Consider the following 22,543-nt stretch of genomic DNA (forward strand, 5'->3'; position numbering starts at 1 on the left):
AACCTACCATTCAGAACACCTAAGTTTATGAGGGACACCTGAATCAAACCACCACATTCCACCCTGGCCCCCATAAACTGATAACCATCCACAATATAAAATTTAATACATTCATCCAATTTTAAAAGCCCTCTTAATCTTAATGATATTCGAACATAGTCTGAGATCTTTTTTTTTTTAAAGGAATTTTTTTTTTAAATTTTCATTTATTTATTTATTTGAGAGCGACAGACACAGAGAGAAAGACAGATAGAGGGAGAGAGAGAGAATGGGCGCGCCAGGGCTTCCAGCCTCTGCAAACGAACTCCAGATGCGTGCACCCCCTTGTGCATCTGGCTAACGTGGGACCTGGGGAACCGAGCCTCGAACCGGGGTCCTTAGGCTTCACAGGCAAGCGCTTAACCGCTAAGCCATCTCTCCAGCCCAGTCTGAGATCTTTTAACTGAGACATAAAAGCAAAAAAACTCATAATGGCACAGAATAAACATTCACACTGTAAAAGATGGCATTGGGCATAAATACAGTAAATTCTATTTAACCAGTGCAAGACTTAAAACGACCCGGGTAGACATAAAACACTGCAGCTCCAAGTCCAACAACTCTACTAGTGACAGAACTCCAAGTCTGGTAATTCTAAATAGCAAGTCTCTGGAGTTTCAGTTCTACCCCTGCAGCTAGGCCATTCACAGACCTAGAAAACTTCATCCGGAGCTGGCAGCTCTCCTTGGCAGACATCTTGTGGTACTGGCATCTCCCCTGGGTCTCCACTGCAACTCCATGGTTCATCCTTACAGCTCCATTGGGTCTCCACGCAGGCAAACCTGCTTCACACTGCCCATGGCTGTTTCCAAAACATAAGACTACATTGTAGACTCAATGATTCTCTCTTTCCTGCATTTCTTATACTCCACAGTATCAGGTAGGCTGCCAATTTGTTAATCCAGGGGGGAATAGAGCAAACTTCGGAGAACGGGATGCTCCTTGAACACTCAGGCCCCTTCAGAAGAGTCTACCTTGGAGCCGGGCGTATGCCTTTAATCCCAGCACTCGGGAGGCAGAGGTAGGAGGATCACTGTGAGTTTGAGGCCACCCTGATACTATATAGAGAATTCCAGGTCAGCCTGACCTAAAGTGAGACCCTACCTTGAAAAACCAAAAAAAAAAAAAAGAAGAGTCTACCTTGGGCTGGAGGGATGATGTAGCAGTCAAGGCATTTGCCTGCAAAGCCAAAGGACCCAGGTTTGATTCCCTAAGATCCATGTTAGCCAGATACACAAGGTGGCACATGCATCTGGAGTTCGTTTGCAGTGGCTGGAGGCCCTGGCGTACCCATTCCCTCCCACTCTCCCTCCCTTCATCAAATAAATAAAAATAAAATATTAAAAGAAGAGTCTACATTCTTCCTGTTGGCCCAATCTCAAAGGTTGTAATCGCTCATATAATTGCAGGTGAACAAACAGCAATTTTGGCCCAAAGATTTCATTTTGTCAGTGCCACATCCCTCTGCTCACACCAGTCCATTTCTATGCAATGCAATCCTGCACACGTTCTCAGGACATGGGTATAACAGCAAGCCTCTCACATAGACTGCTTCTAGCCAGTCTAGGCATAGCTCTTTCTCACCCTCATAAGCTAGCTCACACAGTCCCTGATTCTTACTGTATTCAGGTCTTTCAACTCTGACCAGAATGTTCTGTCAAGCTGTATTTACAGCACTGCAAGGCCACATTCCTCTTGAAAATCAGCTCCAAAAGCCACAAGTTAGGTGTCTGACAGCAATGATACCTCTTTTCATTACCAACTTTACTGTTGCAGTCAGGTTAGCATTGTTGACAGAAAATACATGACCAAGAGCAGCTGTTGGGGGGGGCGGTTATTTTGGCCTACACACTCAAGAGAAAGCTCCATGATGCAGGGGAAAACGAGGGCATGAGCAGAGGGTGGACATCACTCCCTGGCCACAGAAGGTGGACAATACCAACAGGAGAGGGTGTACACTGGCAAGAGGAAGCTGGCTATAATACCCATAAGCTTGCTCCCAACAATACCCTGTCTCCAGGAGGCGTCAATTCTCAAATTGCCATTAGTTGGGGCCCTGGCATTCAAGAACACCTAAGTTTATGGGGGACACCTGAATAAAACCACCACACATGGAGACTGGGCAATCACACCTGAGTAGCCAGGCTCTGCAAGCAAGCATCGTTCACCTCTGAGTATTATCTTTATCCCCTGGGCTCATATTCTTCTTTAATTTTTTTTTTTTAATTATCAACAGCCTCCATAATTATAGACAACAGACCATGATAAATTGCCTCCCCCACTCCACTTTCTGCATCATATCCCCTTTGCTCAATCAGTCTCTCTTTTATTTTGATGTCATGATCTTTTTCTCCTATGATGATGATCTTGTTAGGTAGTGTCAGGCACTGGGAGGTCATTTTGTGTCTGGAAGAGTGCACTGTAACGAGTCCTAGCCTTCTGTTGGTTCTTACATTCCTCTGCCACCTCTTCCGCAATGGACCCTGAGGTGTACCACATCTTCATTATCTACTCACCAGTTGAGAGACATCTAGCCTGGTTCCATTGCCTAGATATTGTGAATACAGTGTTAATAAACATGGATGTTCAAGTATCTTCAGGCACTGTGATGGGTCATTAGGATATATGCTTGGGAGTGGTATAGCTGGGTCATATGGGAAATCTGTTTTTAGCTGTCTCAGGAACCTCCACACTGATTTCCACAATGGCTTCCTCATTTTCTGTATCCTGGCCAGCATTTATTGTCATTTGATTTCTTGATAGTAGCCATTCTGACAGGAGTGAGATGAAATCTCTTAAGTAGGTTTTTTTCTTTGTTTTTTTGAGGTAGGGTCTCACTCTGGCCCAGGCTGACCTGGAATTCACTATGTAGTCTCAGAGTGGCCTCAAACTCACAGAAACCCTACCACCTCTGCCTCCTACTAAATACTTGGAATAAAGGCATGTTTCCCCCTGCCTGGCTAATACTTTTTTTTGTGGGGGGGAGGACTGGGTTTCAAAGTAGCCCAGGCTAGAATTCACTATGTAGTCTCAGTCTGTTTGAATGGTTAGCTTTGCAAGATAAAGTAACCTTGGTTGACAGTTGTTATCTTTCAGAACTTGGAATACATCACTCCAAGCCCTTCTGGCTTTTAAAGTTTGTGTTGAGTAATCTGCTGTGATTCTGATAGGCTTGCCTTTGTAGGTAACTTGATTTTTCTCTATAACTGCTTTCAATATTTTTTTTCTTGTTTGGTTTTTTGAGGTAGCTTCTCACTCTAGCCCAGGCCAACCTGGAATTCACTATGGAGTTTCAGGGTGGCCTCTAACTCATGGCGATCCTCCTACCTCTGCCTCCCTAGTGCTGGGATTAAAGGTGTGTGCTACCATGCCCAGCTTCTTTCCAGGTTTTGTCTGTTTGATGTTCTAAAGGATTCCTGTATCTGCATTGGCACCTCTTTCCCAATTTGGGGGAAGTTTTCTTCTGTGATTTTGTTGAAAACGCCTATTATGCCTTTGGAGTGAAATTTTTCTCCTTCTACTATATCCTGAATTCTTATGTTTGATCTTTTCATAGTGTTCTGAATATCTTGAAATTCCCATTCATACTTTCATATTAGTTTGTCTTTCTCTTTGTAGGACTGACTGTATTAGATCTGCCACCTGGTCTTCTAGTTTATATATTCTGTCCTTTCCTTCATCCTTTTACTGGTGAGATTTTCTGCAGTTTTTAAAAATTTCATTGACTGTGTTCTTCATTGCTAGTAATTCTGACTGTTTTTTCTTTATTATTTCTGTTTCTTACTTATGTCTTGTATTGACCTCTTTATTTCATTAAATTGTTTTCCAGTGTCTTCTTTGATTCCTTTGATTTTCTCTTTTATTCCTTTGATTTCCTCTGACTTCTTTGAACATATTTTATAATCATCCTTTTGAAATCTTTCTCAGGCAATTCCTCTAACTCATTTTCACTGGAGGTCATTTCTGATGCATTAATACTGTTTGGTGGATTTATATTGTTTAATTTTTGGTGTTTCTTGTGTTATAATATACATATTTTTTGCTTTTTAGATTTTTAGATTAGTTTGTATTTTCTAATTTGCTACAGTATTATTAGATGTATCAATCAATCTGATGTCATATATCTTCAGGGTAGGAGCATAAGGTGGGAGGTGTGGCTCTTAAGACTCTCAGAGTATCTACAAAAGTGACCCTAGATGTTAGATTTGCCTGCTATAAGAGTATTCAAGTAGGGTGAGTGGAACAAAACATAGGTAAATTCTGAAATTTAACTAAACAATGTACACATGCAATGAAAAACAACACAGAGTATTTATGCAAGAGTAGGTATTTTGATAACCAGATCCCCTAATAAACTCACAGTTCCTTAGCATGTGTGCTGCCCCACACCCTTAATTGTGTCAACTAGGAGGCAAAGATTTCTGGTCTGGAAGTGAGACCCTTACCTAATGAACAACAGAAGAGGAAACAAAGCCACTGTAAATCAGGCCAAAGTATAGCTTATTTAAGAATGGCAAATCTGACTATCCATCAGATTGAAAATATAATTTATCCTGATAAGGAAGGTCCAATTAGCACTTTCATTTCAAGCCTATATGTCATGCTTATTTGGTGGGTACTGGCTTGGTATAATCCCAGTTACCTTTGGGATGCTTTTGTTCTATTTATGCTGCCAGGAGTCCCTCTTTGCTGTACTGTGAGTCCAGGTAGGCTGGCTAGGTCGCTGCTCTGGTTGCTGGTGCTGTGTGCTGTGATCTCCCTTCCCCAGGTCTCTGGTGCTTGCTGGCACTTGAGCTGGTGGTGGGGGAGGGGAGGCTGTGGATGGTGTCTTTAGTTCTCCCTCTGCTCCATGTGATCTTCTACCTGAGGAGCTGCCCCTCTGTTGGTCGCTGCCATTCTCCCTTCATGTTTCTTGAATTTGGGAGGAGCTCCAGTGTGAGTGGAAAATCCCCTTACCTGGCTTTTCTGCAGCTCAAGCTGAGCCTTGCAGCTGTGGCCCTGCAGCAACTGCTGCCGGAGCCGCTTCTGCTTGCCTATGTGATCTCTGGATGCTCTGGATCTCTCTTACTTCTCTGCTACAGTTGGTAATTTCTTATACCCCTCACTTTTTTGTAGAAGAGTATATTTCGCTGTTTTTTTTTGGGGGGGGGGGGGCTTTTCTCCCCTAGGCTGCTTTGGTGTGGTTCCTACACCACCATCTTATCCAGAAGCTAATTTCTTAATATAGCCACTTAAAGCTATAAATTTGCTTCTTAGGATTGCCTTCATTGCGTCCCAACAGTTTTGCTATGTTGTGTTTTCATTATCATTTGATTGTATGAATTTTTTGAAAAGAATGTGTATTCTGTAGCATTTGGGTAAAATGTTTTGTAGATATCTGTTAGTCCATTTGTTTTATGACTTCATTTAATTCATATGTTTGTGTATTTTTTGCCAGGGTGATCTGTCAATTGATGAGAGTGGGGTGTTGAAGTCACCCACTACAACTGTGTTTGGTGTTATCTGTGAGCTTAATCCTAATAGTTTTTGTTTGATGAAATTGGAACCCCCATTTTAGGTGCATATATATTTAGAATTGTAATGTCCATCTGTTGGAGTGTTCCTTTAATCAGTATAAAAGTAACTGTCTTTATATTTCCTACTAATTAAAATTGATTTATTTATCTACGAGAGAGGGAGAGGAAGGGAGAATCTGGTTGCAACAGGGCCTCCAGCCACTGCAAATGAATTCCAAGTGCATGCACCCCCCCCTTGTGCATTTGGCTTATGTGGGTGCTGGAGAAATTGAACTGGGTTCTTTGGCTTTGCAAATGCCTTATTCGCTAAGCCATTTCCTACTAATGTTTGTTTGAAGTCTGCTCTGTCAGATATTAGGATAGTGATCCCTGCTTATTTTTTTGGTCTATTTACTTGAAATATCATTTTCCAGTTTTTTGCTCTATAAGTCCATCTTTTATGGAAAGATGGGCTTCTTTGAGGCAGCAAGTAGAAGGATCCTTCTTTTTAACTCAGTCTGCAAACCTATGTCTTTTGGTTGGGGCATTGAGGCCATTGATATTAAGAATTATTACTGAAAGGTGTGTACTTATTTTTGCCATTTTTCTTGTTTTGTAGTTCTTCCAGTTTTACCTTTACTTTGTTGTATTCACTAGTTTTTGAGTATAGTTTGTTTTTTCCAGGTTCCTTATGTGTGTGCTTATCTTTCTCTTCAGCATGGAGGATCCTTTCAAATATTTTGTGTACAGCTGGTTTTGTCTTCATGTATTCCTTTAGCCTGCTTTTGTTGTGATATATCCTTATTTCTCTATTTGAATGGATAGCTTTGCAGGATAAAGTAACCTTGGTTGACAGTTGCTATCTTTTAGAACTTGGAGAAAGAACTTGGAGAAAGAACTTGGAGAAAGAACTTGGAATACATCATTCCAAGCCCTTCTGGCTTTTAAAATTTGTGTTGAGTAATCTGCTGTAATCCTGATGTTTAATTATAATAATCCTTATTGTTTAATTATAATAATAGCATAATTAATTATGCTATTATATATATATTTATATACTAGTATATATATACTAGCATAATTAATTATATAATAGTAATCCTTATTGTTTAATTATAATATGGCGAAGAGTGATTCTTTCCTGATTTTGTTTGTTTTTACGTTCTGCAGTTTTCCTTTATCTGCATTGGCATCACTTTCCCTCCTTGGAGGATGTTTTCTTCTATTTTTTTTTTAAATTGAAAATACCTGTTATCCCTTTGGAATGAATTTCTTCTCCTTCTACTATGTCCTGAATTCTTAAGTTTGAACTTGAAATTCCCATCCATGCCTTCCTATTAGTTTGTCCTTCTCTTTGTTGGACTGTATTAGATCTGCCACCTGGTCTTTTTGTTTAGATACTCTGTCCTCTCCTTGATCCATTCTACTGGTGAGACTTTCTACAGTTTTCTATTTGACTTACTCTGTTTTTCATTTTCTAATATTTCTGATTGGTATTTTTTTCTTTATTTCTATTTCTTTACTCATGTGTTGTTTTGACCTCCTTGTTTCATCAAGTTGGTTTCCTGTGTTGTCCTTCAGGAATTTGTTTTCTTGTTTCATTCCTTTGATTTCTTAATTTTTGGTGTATTGTCTTGATTTTTTTTTCTTTTTTGTATTATAAGGTAGAGATTTTTGTATCTTGACTTAATTTGATGCTTGGGTTTTCTTAGCTGTGTCAATCCAACTTTATATATCTTCAGGTTAGGGGTTTAAGGTGCCAGATGTAGCTCTTATACCCCAAGAAAACAGCAAGAGTGACCCTGTGTGTTCAGTTTGCCTGCTATTTAAGTATTCTAGGCCCTGTTACATTTTGGAATGGCTTCCATCCTCACCAGTGCTGATCACCCACTTCAACCCCTCTCTGTTATGTCTTGTTATGGTGTTTTGTTCAGTTGTGCTGAATGCCATGCAGCCTGGGTGAATGAGTTTTCTGGAGGTTCCGGGTCCTGGCGATTGGGGGACAGGAAGCTGTGAAAGATGACTGGAGTTGTACTGGACCTGCTAGGCTGGTCCCCTTTGTCTCCTTCTGCAGCTGCTCAGCTGGTCCTTGCTGTCTCCTCCTTTGGGTTTCTGGACTTTGTGAGGAGGCTCATGTGGTTTCTGCTCTTGCAGCTCTGCACCAAGTGGGCACAGAGCCAGGCTGCTGGTGCCTCAGTGGGATGCTGGATGTGGGATTCTGGCTGGTTTCCTCCTTAGTCTCTCCTGCTTCTTTGTTTTGTTTGGTAATATGTTATGCACCTTCACTTTTCGGTAGAATAGTGTTTTTTTTTTTTTTTTCCCCTTTCTTTCTGTTTTTCTGCTTATTTCCCTCCCTAGGCTGCTTTGGCATGGATACACTATGCCACCATCTTACCAGAAGTCTGGGCTCCTATTCTTAACTCTGTGTTTACCTTTGAAAATTCACGTTAAATTATTACTTTAATGAATATAGTCTGTGTGCAATGTCAGTTTCTGTTTCTTTTCCATTTCAACTTTTAGTTATTTATTTGAGAGGTGGGAGGGTAGGAGGGAGAGAGAGAGAAGAGAATGCGTACACCAGGAAAACTCCAGATGCATGTGCCACCTTATGCATTTGGCTTACATGGGTCCTGGGAATTAAACCTGGGTCCTTTGATTTTGCTGGCAAGTGCCTTAATCACTAAGCTATTTCTTCAGCCCAGGTTCTGGTTTCAATATTATACAATATTTCTTGTAAGACGTTATCATTGGAAGAAGCTGAGTGATGTGTACACAGTGGTTTTTCCTAACTTCCTGAGAATATGTATAAGTACTTCGAAATAAGAGTTTAAAAAACAAATATCACAACAGTAATACATATAGCAATTTCTGGAACTGTGATTAAATAAAAAAAAAGTAAATAACCTGTAAAAATGTTAACTCTTTATAAAACTATTGGTTCTCCTTGTTGTGTATTTATTTTTAGTTCTTTAGAAGTAATGATGGGGGCTACTATGTTCATGTCAGTGATTTCAGGAGCTTGATGACTGGAGAGCATGAACAAAATGTTTGCTGATTTTATAGCAATGCTAATATTTTAGACATTGCAGTTATACTAAATAAAACCTCTTGCCAAAATATTGTCAGAAGGCAGACTTGTTTTGACCACTGCCATTCAAAGAAGGCAAAGGGGCTGGAAAGATTGTTCAGTGGTTAAGGCTATTGTTTGCAAAGCCTAACCACCCTGGTTCAGTTCCCCAGTTCCCACAGAAAGTATGATTCACAAAGTGACACATGCATCTGGAGTTCATTTGCTGCAGCTGGAGGCCCTGGTGTGCTCAGTCTATCCATCTCTCTTCTCTCTCTGCTTGCAAATAAATAAAAATATTTTAAAATATTTTTTGTTCATTTTTTATTTATTTATTTGAGAGTGACATACACAGGGAGAAAGACAGAGGAAGAGAGAGAGAATGGGCACGCCAGGGCCTCCAGCCAATGCAAACGAACTCCAGATGCGTGCGCCCCCCTTGTGCATCTGGCTAACGTGGGTCCTGGGGAACCGAGCCTCGAACCGGGGTCCTTAGGCTTCACAGGCAAGCGCTTAACCGCTAAGCCATCTCTCCAGCCCAAATAAAAATATTTTTAAAAAAAACACAGAAGGAGGAAAGGGCATGATTGCATCATTTGTTAGATGATTTCTTCTGCAATTTTCCTATGCAGGAAACATGAAAAGTACTACCATTCTGTAGAATTAGAGGAAGTCACAGAAGGAAAAAAATTGTATTCTCTTTGACCCAAGCTCAGAGGGAGACATTCGCCCCCCCTCCCCCAACACACACAAGGTAGGGTCTCATTCTAGCCCAGGCTTAAGTGGAACTCACTCTGTAGTCTAGGCTGTCCTTGAACTCATGGGGGCCCTCCTACTTCTTCCTCCTGAGTGCTGGGATTAAAGTCATGTGATGTCACGCCTGGCTTTTTTCTTTTTTTGGGGGGCTTTTCAAGGTAGGGTCTCACTCTAGCTCAGGCTGACCTGGAATTCACTGTGCAGTCTCGGGGTGGCCTCAAACTCACAGCGATCCTCCTACCTCTGCCTCCCAGGTTCTGGGATTTTGCGTGTGCCAGCATGTCTGGCATTTTCTTTTTAGTAATTATAGATAATAAATGGCATCATTGGCTAATATAAGTAGTAAATATTAGTTCATTGAAACTGTAATATTTCTTGGACTGGAGAGATGACTCAGCGGTTAAGGCAATTGCCTGAAAAGCCTGAGGACCCAGGTTTGATTTTCCAGTACCCACGTAAAGCCAGATCCACAGTAGTGGAGTATTTTTTGGAGTTCATTTGTTATCTCTCTAATCTCCTCTCTCTGCTAATAAATAAATTAATAAACATTTTTATAGTTCTCTTGTCTATCTAATTTGTTGTCTTATATTTAATATGAAATTAACAAATGAATGAAATAATTATTGAATATCACTGCAGTTTTGCGATAGCCTCTGCTTTATAAAACACTGTGCCCATTCCTGCAGATCACAGGCACATTTGGTGATGGGTACATAAAGAAAGGGATTCTCAGCCTCTTCTGTGCCATTGACCCCTTTGACAGCCACATTAAGTTCATGAACTCTTTTCAGACTAACCTGTTTAAATGAATAAAATAAAATTCATAGGATTGCAATCATCTCTATGCTGAAATTATGCTTTTTCTTTTTTCGAAGCAGAATCTTACTCTAGCTCAGGCTAGAATTCTGTAGCCCACGGCTGGCCTTGAATTCACAATAATCCTATTTTGGGGATTAATGGTATTTGCTACCATGCCAGGCAATGTTAAAATTATGAAACCTAGCCAGGCATGGTGGTGCACGCCTTTAATCCCAGTACCTGGGAGGCAGAGGTAGGAGGATCGCTGTGGGTTCAAGGCCATCCTGAGTCAACATAGTGAATTCCAGGTCAGTCTGGGCTACAGTGAAATCCTACTTTGGGTGGGTGGGGAAAACCTGGTTTTGAATTTAACAATGGCTATAATGAGGTTAAATGATACTACTTTGGGTTACATGTAATATTATAATGTGATGAGAACATAACTTCATTTTATTTTATTTTATTTTATTTTTGGTTTTTCGAGGTAGGGTCTCACTCTAGCCCAGGCTGACCTGGAATTCACTATGGAGTCTCAGGGTGGCCTCAAACTCACAGCAATCCTCCTACCTCTGTCTCCCAAGTGCTGGGATTAAAGGCGTGAGCCACCATGCCTGGTTATAACTTCATTTTAAAAGGCTTCTTACTGACAACCTCCATACATATAGATAATATACTGTGATCATAATCTTCTCCCATCACCCCTCCCTGTTCCTACCTCCTCTACCCCCCTCCACTGAATCCCTTCTTCTTCCCAAGTAGTCTCTCTTCTATTTGGATGTCTTCTTTTCCTCTTCTATTATGCAAGTCTTGTGTAGGCATCATCAGCCACTGTGAGGCTAGGAATATTAAGGCCACTGAGTGTCTGGAAGATAGTACTGTGAGCAATCCTCCCCTTCTCTTTTTACCACCACCTTTCCTACAGTGGTCCCTGAGCCTTGGAGTATGTGATGGAGATGTCTCATTTTGTGCTCCACTGTCACTTCTTCTCAGCACTTTGATGAGTTTTGATTTTCCCCAGTGGTCACCGCCATCTGAAAAGAGAACCTCCTCTAACCAAAAGTGAGAGCACCATTAATATATGATATAAATATAAGCATTTAGAGGGCAGTTTGTTGAGCATAATATATCTATTTAGCCAGACAACAATAGTAGTTTCCTCCCCTAGGGCTTATAACCTCCCAGCCATAAGATTTTGAGTAGGGTTTTAGTACCTCACATGAATTCCCTCCCTCCCTCCCAGCAGGTCTTAAATCCAATCTGAGAGCAGTTGGTTTCCCCCAGAACAGATGTGCTACCATTACATCATTTGGCATGTGTGGCTTGCTGTCCAGCCATAAAGCTTGCAGGGTTCACTGCTGTTTAAGACTGTTCTATCCCAACAGGCTGCTTAGCTGTTTCCAGCATCTTGACAGATAGTCATCAGGGAGGAGGCTTCCAGCTCAGCTCCAGCTTGATTGCTCAGTGACCTGCAGCCCAAGCACATGGTGTTTTCAGTAATAAGGTCTTATCATCTAGTTCTGGTAGGCAACCAAGAGCCTTGACAATATCCTGTAATATTTTGGGGGCATTCATGTCTTTCCTGACTAACAACTCATTGGATGGTATCCTGCCCCTGGCACTGAAATTTTCTTGTAAGTCTGTGGCTTCTGGATACAGCATTATCCACTCCCTCAGGATACTTCTGCCCAGACCCTTACTCTTAAAATGAATCGATGAATGAATAAAATAAATATTTATATTCTAAAGAGATATTAGAAGGCAGGATTTATTGAACATACTCTATTTCTTATTACTTCCCCAAATACAATGTAATATTTTGTGGTCCCACATCAAGAGTTAGAAAGATATTAGAGCTGAGTATGGTGCTTTAAGCCCCTAATCCCAGCACTTGGGAGGCTGATGTAGGAGGATGACTGTGAGTTTGAGGCCAGTCTGGGACAATAGAGTAAGACCCTGCCTCAAAGTAAATACATATAGACAGACAGACATGCATACATACATACATACAACAACAACATGTTTTCTATTGAACTGAAATTTCAGCCCCATGGTAGTATGTGTGCTTAGTGTGAATGAGGAGGATAACCAGGAGGTGAGATGGGCAAGAAAATGAATAGTGCATAGTGTGAGTACGTGTACTCAGAATAACCATATGCCTACCCTGAATACCACACGTGGATACTTGGACTCATTGCTCTTCATACATTTTCTGTTTTTCTTGTTCACTCATATATTCATATTCATATTCATATTCATATTCATATTCATATTCATATTCATATTCATATTCATATTCATTGATTGATTGATTTATTCATTCAATGTGTGTACGTGAATGGCCACTCCAGATTTCTTGCCACCAGACAATTGTGTCACTTTGTGCACCTAGCTTTGGCTTTATGTGCATGCTGGGGAACTGAACCCCAGGCTGGCAGGCTTTACAAGCAGTCACCTTTAGTCATCAAGCTATCTCCACTATTCCTGCATTGTCTTATTTGACCTCAAGGACAGCTTTTTATTAAGTGGCATTGTCTATTTAGATGGGGAGCCTACTGAAGTCCAGGTAAGGTTAAATAATTTACCAAGGAAATGTTTTAGCCCCTGCTGAGCTCAGAAGCAAATTCTGGATCATTAGGGTTTAAACCTTCAGTTTCAGTTCCCTTGTTTTTTCTCTTTTCTTTCTTTCAGTGCTGAGGACCAAACCTGGGGCCTTGCACTTGCCTAGCAGGCGCTCATCCACTGAGCTAAGTTCCCAACCCCAAGCCTTTAGTTTCAGCATAGCAGATCATTTGTACTATTGATTTAAAATTTTCCTTGTCTTAAGTGAACTGTTTAGGATCAAGTAAGAGTTGTGGGAGGTGGTAGAAGGAGTGAAAGTGGGGGTGTGCAATAAAATTACATAAAGTCAGAGGTCAGACCTACTGTATCTTTGTATTCCCGCTTATTTTTGCTAGGCACATTGATGATAGGTAGTATTTAATGAAATGCACAGATACTTAAAATACTGAGAATGGTGTTAGTAACCACTTTATGCTGCACATGTGCCCTCTAGTGGTTAGCCACTGGCTGTGGACCATGTTATCTCCTAGTATACCCTCCTTCTGGCTTTGGGTCATTTTGTGACTGAGTAGCACTGCAGATTTTATACTGAAGAAAAATAGACTGAAAAAAAAATTAAAGTGACAGTTGCAGTTTCCACAGTTTTGAGCTGCAGATAATTTGAACAAATAAAACCCCATGAAGGGTAAAAAGTTTGGACTATTTTTAGGTGAGTGGCCATTGATCCCTTCAGGCATAGTATGAGCTGAATTTCCGTGAGCATTCTCAGGGAGAGTGTCTGGATGAGCCTAACTGCTGCAGGAGTGTCTCTCCACCAGTTACCCCTGGCCTCAAAGTCACACATTCACCGCATGTCTGCATGAGATCGTTGGTTGGATCCCTGGTAGATACTGCAACCACAGCAGTGTGTTTTACATTTTGCTTTCAAACTCTGACAAGCATTGCCAAGTTAGTCTAAGAAAAGAGGGGAGACATATACACTAGCCCTGCTGACCTGCCTTGACCTGGACAGACAGTGTCTTGTCAAATGAAGGTTGACGGTTCATAGATAGGGTCATGTAACTGGAATATATGATGACTGTTTTAGCCTTTTAAAATTTTTATTTATTAGTGTCAGAGAGAGAGAGAGAGAGAGAGAAGAGAGCAAGAGTGAGAATGGAAGGGCCAGGGCTTCCTGCCGCTGCAAACTCCAGATGCATGCACCACCTTGTACATCTGGCTTATATGGGTCCTGGAGAAGTGAACCTGGGTCCTTTGGCTCTTGCAGGCAAGTGCCTTAATTAGTAAGCCATCTCTCCAGCCCTATGATGACTACTTTAAATTAAATATAACTTAACTTATACAGTGTGAAGAGACATAAAAGATGAGTCACTTTGAAATATGTTTGTTCTTGGATCAACTACTGTAATCCTGACAATAAGATTCTCAACTGTTTGACTAAAGCTTTGGGTGCAAAGAAAACTATGCCATGTTTTACATTATTTTAACTACTTAATTTTTTTTTGAAAGGGAGAAAGAATGAATTGGTGTGTCAGGGCATCTGCTATTGCAATAGAATTCTAGACATTTGCACCACCCAGTGGGCATGTGCGATCTTACGATTGCCTCACCTTTGTGTGTCTGGCTAATGTGGGATCTGGAGAGTCAAACATGGGTCCTTAGGCTTCACAGGCAAGAGCTTTAACTGCGAATCCATCTCTCCAGCCCTATCCTAACTATTTTGTAGTAGCAAAGTACAAGCTGCCATTAGTTATGTATATGAACTTTTCATATATTCAGGAAGTTAACATTTGCTTGATTCCTTTTCCATTACTGTTTATGGATTGTAGCTAAATTTACCAATGGTTAAAACACAAAATGACTTTCCTGTTGTTTGCTGTGCAGCAGAAATCAAAGAACAGTCTGCAGAAGAGGACGTGGAAACAGAAGCGGACAACAGCAAACAGTGTGCCCCAGCGCTTCAGCTGTCCGAGTCCGAGGGCTCCACTGGCTCCCTGCTTTCCATCTCCATCGGTGTAGAAGCTAAAAGCAGGTCAGCTACAAGAGCAGGTGGACGTGGACTGCACAGGGAGGCCGGGTATGGGAAGTGGATGGTGTCTTATCACTTAGTGGGGGGGCTATGAATTGTCCACGTGGACCACACGGGGGTATGGGAAGTAGATGGCATATTATCACTTAGTGGCAGGGCGTTGAATTGTCCACATGGACTACATAGGGAGGCCGGGTATAGGAAGTGGGTGGCATTTTATCACTTAGAGGGGGGCTATGAATTATCCATGTGGACCACGCAGGGAGGCCAGGTATAGGAAGTGGATGGCATTTTATCACTTAGTGGGGGGCTATGAGTTGTCCACGTGGACCATGCAGGGAAGCCAGGTATGGGAAGTGGGTGGCGTCTTATCACTTAGTGGGGGCTATGAATTGTCCACGTGGACCACACCGGGAGGCCGGGTATGGGTAGTGGATGGCGTTTTATCACTTAGTGGTGGGCTATGAGTTGTCCACGTGGACCACGCAGGGAGGCCAGGTATGGGAAGTGGGTGGCATTTTATCACTTACTGGGGGCTATGAGTTGTCCACGTGGACCACGCAGGGAGGCTGGATATGGGAAGTGGGTGGCGTTTTATCACTTAGTGGGGGCTATGAGTTGTCCACGTGGACCACGCAGGGAGGCCGGGTATGGGAATGGGTGGCGTTTTATCACTTAGTGGGGGCTATGAGTTGTCCACGTGGACCACGCAGGGAGGCCGGGTATGGGAAGTGGGTGGCGTTTTATCACTTACTGGGGGCTATGAGTTGTCCACGTGGACCACACAGGGAAGCTGGGTATGGGAAGTGGGTGGCGTTTTATCACTTAGTGGGGGGGCTATGAATTGTCCACGTGGACCACGCTGGGAAGCCGGGTATGGGAAGCGGATGGCATTTTATCACTTAGTGGGGGCTATGAGTTGTCCACGTGGACCAGGCAGGGAAGCTGGGTATGGGAAGTGGATGGCATTTTATCACTTAGTGGGGACTATGAGTTGTCCACGTGGACCACACAGGGAAGCTGGGTATGGGAAGTGGATGGTGTTTTATCACTTAGTGGGGGCTATGAGTTGTCCACGTGGACCACGCAGGGAGACCGGGTATTGGAAGTGGGTGGTGTTTTATTACTTAGTGGCTTTAAATTTGAGAATGATGCCTCTGTGAACAGTTGGTGTAGAAGATGACTGGACTTTGGTGATTGTAGGTAACATGCTAGAGTGTTGCTCTAGTCATTGTGGATGAGTGGAATATTAATTAATGTGCCATTCCCAACTGAACAAGTAATTACGAACATTTAACATAAGAATTAGGTTTTAGTCCAGAAAATAAGCTGTGCATGGTGGCATACTTCTTTCATCTCAGTGCCTGGTAGGCGGAGGTAGGAGGAGCCCTATGAGTTTAAGGCCAGTTTGGGGCTACAGAATGAGTTCCAGGTAAGGGGCTCAATTGAGACTCTTATCTTGGGTAGGGGAGGCGGGGAAGAATTAACTTTTTTCTTTTTTTGTTCTCGTCTCACTGTAACCCAGGCTGATTTGGAATTCATTATGTAGTCTCAGGGTGGCTTCGAACTCATGGTGATCCTCCTGTCTCTGGCTCCTGAGTGCTGGTATTAAAGGCGCACCTGGCAAGAATTTATCTGATACCTGTTGTTCCTCCTCTCTTCCCATTGCTCAAGAAACGGGGGTGTTATCAGTGTATAGCTCATTGTAGACATCTTGTGTTATTCTAGGCTGTGTTTGGAAGCCATGACTGAACTGAAATTATTAGATAACTGAATACTCATCTCATTGAAATGTTCTATTTGTTTTGCTGTTGGCTCCCCTGAGTCCTCATTTTAACTTTTGCTGGGTGCTCTAGAGGCCCTTCGCCTTTATGTTGGTGTTCTTAGTTACCTTGTCTGCTCTTGGACTTTCTTTAATCCCCAGCAAAGTGCATCAGATCTGTCAACTTTGCATGTGTTCTTCTGAGCCATGCATTTCCTTCCCAGTGAGCTGCCTTCCCAGAAGTCCAGCCTCTTACCTCTGGTGAGCACTTCCATCTAGAAGTATATTTACACCTTGTCCACAAAATGCCCCAAACTGCTCTGTATTCTGCCTCCACCTCTACTCGAGATCTGCCCACCCCCCACCTCCCTGATTTCCCCATTTCCATAAATAGCACCAATGTTTACCCAGTCACTTACTTAGGTCAAAAACTGGAGTTTCCTCTTGATTGTCTTTTCTCATACTTCATATCCAATCCAAGAACTATTGTAGCTCAGCTTCCAAGGACACTGACGTTGCTGATGCTGGGAAGTTTTCTTCTGTCCAGCCTAATTCATTGTAGCAGTCATTCTGAAGCGGAGGTCAGGGTTCTTTGCTGTCTTATTGGCATTACAGCTAAACAACATATTACACTTAGCATTTAGAGTCCTTCTCATTTCTACAAGGCTTGGTCTGGCCCACTTGTTTCTGACATTGTTTCATGACTGTGCTCTCACTGCTCGCACATGTGCCGAGGAGGGCTCTGTTTTAGGGGACGTTGGATGTGCAGTGTTCTCTGTCACGTTTCTTGCTCTTCCCAGACCCTGGCTAGCCACTGCTTACTGTGCTAGTCTGCAGGTCATGTTGGTCTCCAGCCCCGAGTTCAGGTAGAGTGTGGATAGGTGCCTGCTGTGCTGCGCTGCTGCGCTGTACTGTCATTTCCTTTTCTTCAGAAGTTTCTGGAGCTTCGATTGTTTTCAAAATAAAAGGCGTTATGGATTCTTTAATCCATTTTTTTTTCTGTTGTTTGTTTTTAAACTGTGCCAGACCCTAGAGAACACATTTACTTTCTGTCTTGATGCTTTTGTTTGTTTGTTTGTTTATTTGAGAGAGAAAGAAAGAGGGTAGGGGGAAAGGGAGAGAATGGCCGTGCCAGGGTTTCCAGCCACCGCAAATGAACTCCAGACACATGTGCCCCCTTGTGCATCTGGCTAACTTGGGTCCTGGGTAATCAAGCCTTGAACCGGGGTCCTTAGGCTTCACAGGTAAGCGCTTAACTGCTAAGCCATCTTTCCAGACCCCCCTTTTTTTCCTTTTCCTCAAGGCATGGTCTCACTTTGTAGCCCAGGCTGACTCAATTCACTATGTAGTCTCAGGGTGGCCACCAACTCACAGTGATCCACCTAACTGCTGGGATTAAAGGTGTGCGTAACCAATCTGGCTTGTTGTTGTTTTTAAACATTGCCTTACTTTCTATTCTACATTGATTTATATTTTAATTGAAAGATTCTTAGTATTATACTTACCATTCCAGATATTAAAAAAATTATCAGGGGCTGGAGATATGGCTTGGCGGTTAAGGCGCTTGCCTTCAAAGCCAAAGGACACAGGTTTGATTCCCAGGGCCCAAGGAAGCCAGATGCACTGTGGCACATGTGCCTGGAAATCATTTGCAGTGGCTAGAGGCCCTGGCGTGCCCATTCTTCCCTCTCTGCCCGTCTTTTGCTCTCAAATAAAATTAAATTAAATTAAAGAAATAGTTGCTTGATATCCAATTCTAGTTTACTAATTTATTGTCAGAGAATGCTGTCTGTATGATTTTGATTGTTTTGAATGCACCAAATATATTTTGTTTTTGTTCCCCCCGTCCAAGGTAGGGTCTCACTCTAGCCCAGGTTGACCTGGCACTCTAGTTGTGGGCTAGCCTCAAACTCACAGTGATCTTCGTAACTCTACCTGGAATTAAAGGCAAGCATCACCACACCTGGCTAAAAAAATAATTTTTACTGAAACTTTAGCATATGAACATACTGCAGATTGGTTGCATCAAGTTTTTTATGGCCTTATGTTTTGCTTATATATGTCATATGTTTAATATGCTTGAAAGAAAGTGAAGTTTTTTCAGTTTTTCGAGGTAGGGTCTCATTTTAGCTCAGGCTGACTTGGAATTCACTGTGTAATCTCAGGGTGGCCTAGAACTCATGGTGATCCTCCTACCTTTGCTTCCCAAGTGCCGGTATTAAAGGGGTGCACTGCTACACCCAGCTTTAAAATTAAAAAAAGAAATTATTTATTTGTTTGAGAGAGGGAAAGAGGGAGGGAAGGAGGGAGAGAGAATGGGCTTCCAGTCACTGCAAATGAACTCCAGATGCATGCACCACCTTGTGCATCTGGCTTTTGTGGGCACTGGGGAATCAAACCAAGGTCCTTTGGCTTGGCAGGCAAGTACCTTAACCATTAAACCTTCTTTCCAGCCATAAAATTTTTAAAATATTTTTATTTAAATGTTTTGTTGACAGCTTCCATAGTTGTAGACAATAAGCCATAATTCCCTCCCCACCCTCACTCTCCCCATCACAAATCCACTCTCCATCATATCCCCCTTCCCCGATTAGTTTCTTTTATTTTGATGTCATCCTCTTTTTCTTCCTGTGCTGAAGATCTGTGTAGGTAGGACGAAGCCCTGCTTGGTCATGGCTATCCCAGCCATTTTGTGTCTGGAGGAACACACGTAAGCAGTTCTACCCTTCCTTTGGCTCTTACATTCTTTCCACCACCTCTTCTGCAATGGACCCTGAGCCTTGGAATGTGTGATTAGAGATGTCTCAGTGTTGAACTGTCACTTCTTTTCAGCACCATGATGACTTTTGTGTTATCTCAGTGGTCACCGCCATCTGAAAAGACAAAAGAAAATTGTTTATAGCAGTTTGGTGGGCATAGTATGTGCGTTTAGCCAGACAACAGCAGGCGTTACTCTCTTAGGGCCCATGATCTCCCCCACCAAAAGCTTTTGACTAGGTTTTCAGTACCAAGCATGTATTCCCTTCCATGGAGCGAGCCTCCAGTCTAATTAGAGAGCAGTTCGTTTCCCCCATAACAAACATACCATTATTATGCCAGTTGGCACTTGGAGGCTTGCAATGTTCACTGCTATTTACCCCATTTGATGACACTCCCCCCCCCCCATTGGGCTGTATGCAATGTAGCTTTTTCCAGCTTTCTGTCAGCTGATTCACAGAGGAGGTTTTTAGCTCAGTTCCAGTTTGATTTCTTAGTGACCTGCAGTCCAAGCATGTGGGGTCTTTAGCAGTAGGCTCTTAACCTCCAAGATGCACCCCTCACCTCCATATAGCCCGGGCTAACCTGGAATTCACTGTGTAGTCTCAGGCTAGCCTTGAACTCGGCATTTCTCCTACCTGTGCCTCCTGAGTGCTGGTATTAAAGGCGTGCGCCACCACGCCTGGCTCCACCAAGATACACTTTTAAAGCACAAGTGTGATGTTGTCTATTCACTGCAACACTGTATAAAGTTATTTTCTCCTCCTTCCTCACTTTCCATTATACCAGTGAACAACTCTGCGCCTTTTGTTACTGTGGGGAGAAGAGTTCCTTGGGACAAGGAGACTTAAGACAATTCCGAGTAACACCTGGATTCATATTACCCTGGAAAAACCAGTCTTATAACAAGGACGCTGATGACAACAGCAGTGGCATCCATGAGAAAATACAAACCTCAGCTCCGCGGAAACAAAGAGGCCAGAGAAAGTAAGCAGCTTTGAATTTAAGTTGCTGAGATGGAATAAAACTAGATGTAACTTTATCTGAGTTGTAATGGTTATGCATCTCCGTGAGGGGCTGTAGAGACAGCTTTTCTCCTGTTTGCTATATTCATGTAGTACTTTATGATTCACTAGTATCCCAAGAAACAGTCCTCTTATCAAAATTTCGTGCTCATTTTAGAAAAGTTTATCTTAATTACATACTGACAAAATCAGTGTGCTAATAAAACTGGAATGAAAATGTAAAGAACATGAACATAAACTTGAAGTGAGTTTATGGCATTTATAAATGGAAAGTAAAACATAGCAAGGGAGTTATTCCTTTCTCAGCAGTCTCTTGTTTGAAATACAGAAAAATGAATTGTTTCCACTGTTCCTGTCCTTTGTATCATTCGTTCATTTTTCCTTCTCTCAGTTACATATGTGTATGTTCCAGAGAATGTTAATGGGGTCTGTCAGCTCTTCATCTTTACATAGTTACCTCTCATCTGACCCTTTCTTCCTTCCTTCCCTTTTACCCACCTTATAGATGACACTTTGTTTTAAAAATAAAATACTTTCTAACTCTATCTATGTCTGTATTCACAGGCACTCTGTAGTTGTCTAAAACCTGTGGAATATGCTTTTAAAATATGTCATCTAGGTTTGTGGAAGGTCTGGCTCTGCTGGTAAGGGAATAGAAGCTCCCTTAACCAGTGAGAAAGGGTTAAAATAAATTCAGTTTGGAAGGCTAACCAGCCCTGCACGATGAGGGTAATGATGTAATGATCAAAGCGTCTATCTGGCTTATATCCAAATTTAATTACTAAGGCATTGCTGTACTTATTTGATTGGCTCATGATTTTGAACTGTTGCCAATCCCTTGAAGAAGGAAGTTAAACAATAACAAGAAAGACAATTCCTTTAAAGAATTTAAGGTGGAACCATTTAAGGAAGCTTAGCAGTGCTGTACTTGCAGTCATACTTTTTTTTCGTATTCATTCATTCATTCATTCATTCATTCATTCATTCATTCATTCACTGTTTGTTTGTTTACAAGCAGAGAGAGAATGAAAGAGGAAATGAGTGACTGAGGGTGTCCTGCCACTGCAAACGAACTCCAGATGCACTCTAGATTTGTGTGCCACTTTGTGCATTGGTTTTACGTGGTGGGTATTAGGAAATCAAACCCAGGCTGTCAGGCTTTGCAAACAAGTGCCTCTGACTGCTAAGACATTTCTTCAGCCCCAAGTCAGTTTTGAAGGCCAGTGTAGGTCTTATATAAGACCATTATTTTTGCTGTCAGTAATGTGCTTATATGTTAAGAACTGTGTTTCAAAAGTCCAGGAAACTTTCATTGTCCATCAGTAAGTAACAAATACAATGGACAGGGTCAGCTGTGTCTTATGTCCTTATGTTCTGTCTTTAATAATGGCAGTTAGATAAATTCTGTCTTGAGAAATAGAATCAGACTTCATTTACTTTCTAAGTGAAGCTAATTTTTAACAAAAAATTTTATGAGCTCAGATAATTGTGTAAAAATAACTGTAGCTTTATGAAAGTTAATATGCAATTAATTAGTGCTTACCAGGCTTGTTAAGTAATGGTAAGTCCATTAATGAAGTAATGAAGCTGGCAGTCTTGAAAGGGAGATATTTAATTTGCCTTAGTAATGATTTTAAGTATTTACAAAAATATATGCTACTAATGAAGTAGAAACAGCAATTGAAAAAATTAACAAAGGAAGTTAAAAAAATATTTAGTTGAGACACACACACACACACACACACACACACACACACACACACACAAAGAAAAAGAGAGTATGAATATACCAGCACCTCCTGCTACTGAAACCAAACGCCAGACACTTGTGCCACTTTGAACATCTGACTTTATTTGGGTACTGGGAATTGAACCCAGGCTGTCAGGCTTTGCAAGCAAGTGCCTTTAACTGCTGAGCCATCTCTTCAGCCCCAGATGAAAGTTTTTACAGTGGTTTCCCTTTCTTGATTATACTACATGTAAAAATGTATGGTCAAGGATCTTTTTCTTCTTTTAGTTATTTTATAATTTGAGATTTTGTGGGTATTTCAGTTGACTTCTCTTGATATCCTTTGTTGTTGTTGTTGTTAAAATTTTAATTTATTTATTGGTAGGGGAGGGAAGGAGAGAATGGTGCCCCAGGATCTGTAGCCACTGCAGATGAACTCCAGATGTATATGCTACCATGTGCATCTGGCTTATGTGGGTCCTTAGGCTTTGCAGGCAAGTGCTTTAACTGCTTAAGCCATCTTTCAG

At 41.8% G+C, this 22,543-nt stretch overlaps 1 protein-coding gene across 15 annotated transcripts in view; it reads left to right on the top strand.

Annotated features, from left to right (window-relative positions):
• Positions 1-22,543, top strand: part of Kmt2c (lysine methyltransferase 2C) — a 326,532-nt gene that overhangs the window by 116,066 nt on the left and 187,923 nt on the right. For 12 of the 15 annotated variants that reach the window (XM_045160005.1, XM_045160010.1, XM_045160012.1 and 9 more), the window contains exons 3-4: positions 14,599-14,746; positions 20,052-20,249. In XM_045160005.1, coding sequence (XP_045015940.1) covers positions 14,599-14,746; positions 20,052-20,249 — 346 coding nt within the window. The remainder of the gene's footprint in view (positions 1-14,598; positions 14,747-20,051; positions 20,250-22,543) is intronic. The other 3 variants (XM_045160008.1, XM_045160016.1, XM_045160017.1) reach the window with 1 other exon arrangement.

The sequence above is a fragment of the Jaculus jaculus genome, chromosome 10 (genome assembly GCF_020740685.1).
Source record: "Jaculus jaculus isolate mJacJac1 chromosome 10, mJacJac1.mat.Y.cur, whole genome shotgun sequence".
Lineage (NCBI taxonomy): Eukaryota > Metazoa > Chordata > Mammalia > Rodentia > Dipodidae > Jaculus > Jaculus jaculus.